The sequence below is a fragment of the Lissotriton vulgaris genome, chromosome 8 (assembly GCF_964263255.1).
Source record: "Lissotriton vulgaris chromosome 8, aLisVul1.2, whole genome shotgun sequence".
NCBI classification, from domain to species: Eukaryota; Metazoa; Chordata; class Amphibia; order Caudata; family Salamandridae; genus Lissotriton; species Lissotriton vulgaris.
In genome coordinates this window covers 91,201,563-91,203,277 of record NC_141696.1, presented here as the reverse complement: position 1 = coordinate 91,203,277, position 1,715 = coordinate 91,201,563, and the positions used below count along the sequence as shown (strand labels likewise).

The following is a 1,715-nucleotide window of genomic DNA, read 5'->3' as shown; positions in this document are numbered from 1 at the left end:
ATGATTGTGTTCTTTGTGATTTAATAGTGAGATGAAGATATCTGATATGTCCTTTCCCAATATGATGACAGGTTTTATTTTTGTCTGATGACGTCTCTTGGAGTTCCTTGTCTAACACCAAGGATCCAGCTCCAAAATGGGTGCTCCATCGAATCAATTAGCTTATTGTTTACAGGAAACCAAACGTGAAATGCGCAGGCCAGCCTTATTGCACTTTATTTTATTGATTCACTTCCCGAAAACAGTTCATGGTGCCATGTGCCGTAGTGAACCTCCCTGCTGTGTTGTGAAACAGTAAGATGCCAACTCAATAAAATAACATAGTCACTGCGGCATGGATCCTAGCTTCATTCAAGAATCATTGACTTATGCAGTCTGAGTCTATCCAAGGAACATTCAGGGAAGTTTGGAAAAAAATGTCCACAAGATCTTTATTTTCCTGAAAAAGTGTACATACCCTTCACGGATCTGCCTGGTTTTAATGCAGTAGATGATTGGGTTCACCAATGGAGGCATTAGGTACAAGATGAAAGCTAAGACTTTATGCGTAACATGTGGGACCACACTGGAAAATCTGTGAAGCACAGACAGCAAAATAATTGGCACATAGAACAGGATGACAGCTATGATGTGGGATATGCAAGTGCTCAGGGTCTTGCTACGTTCACTTTGTGATGCAATCCTGAGCACCACCCTAAGAATCAGAATGTAAGATAGCACGACCAGGACTGCATCAAACATCTTGACAGAAACAACAAATAATCCATAATAGCTGTGTACTTTGACATCCGCACATGCCAGCATGATGATATCTTGATGTAGACACCATGAGTGAGTGAGGTCATTGTTGCTGCAGAATGGAAGCCTCTTGTCAAGAAATGGTTCTGGTAGGATTAGTACTATTGCCCTGAGAGCAATAAATAGTCCTATTCTTAAAGCCATTGATTTTGACAAGATGGAGGCGGATCTTAGAGGATTCCATATTGCAATCAAGCGGTCTACAGACATTGCCAAGAGTACCCCTGATTCCACGACTTTAAGCATGTTCAGAAAGTAGATCTGGCACAGGCAGGCATCAATATGAATTTCTCTGGATCTGAGGAGGACGACACTAAACATAGTAGGCATTGTGGTCATGGACAGGGCCAGATCAGTGACCGCGAGGACAGAAAGGAAGTAATACATAGGAGCATGCAGGCTGCGCTCTGTTTTGATGATGTACAGAATAGAACTATTTCCAAGTGTCATCACACCATACAGGGAGCAGATTAGAATGGAGATCCAGATGTGAGTGGGATCCTTTTCCTCCAGGCCAGATAAGACAAAAGTTGAATGATAGAAGATGCTACTGTTGACAGATACCATAATGCTGTAAAAGAAATACAATTATTTGTTATGTACACTCAAAATAATATTTATGTTTTGTCAGTAAGGTGAGGTTTTTTCACATGGGCTGTGAATGGCATCTATCTATCTATCTATCTATCTATCTATCTATCTATCTATCTATCTATCTATCTATCTATCTATCTATCTATCTATCTATCTATCTGTCAATCATTTGATCTATCAATAATTCTATGCACAAACCTCTGTCAGGGATTATATCATGTTAAGCATGTTCAGGGGTCGCCCCTAGGTAAATATACTTAGGAAAAAGGAACCACTACATGGAATCTTCATACACTTTTTGTGCTATCCATTCGCACGTGCTT

At 40.2% G+C, this 1,715-nt stretch overlaps 1 protein-coding gene across 1 annotated transcript; it reads right to left on the bottom strand.

The window, feature by feature from the left end:
• Nucleotides 1–396: 396 nt before the first annotated feature.
• LOC147693485 (olfactory receptor 51G2-like) lies at nt 397–1,365 on the bottom strand. The gene has a single exon (XM_086936018.1). The coding sequence runs from the start codon at nt 1,363–1,365 to the stop codon at nt 397–399; it is 969 nt and encodes a 322-aa protein (XP_086792144.1).
• Between the last annotated feature and the right edge of the window lie 350 nt (nt 1,366–1,715).

What these genes read in the sequence shown, in the direction of transcription:
- LOC147693485 (XM_086936018.1), bottom strand. Translation starts at nt 1,365, where the DNA reads ATGGTATCTGTCAACAGTAGCATCTTCTATCATTCAACTTTTGTCTTA.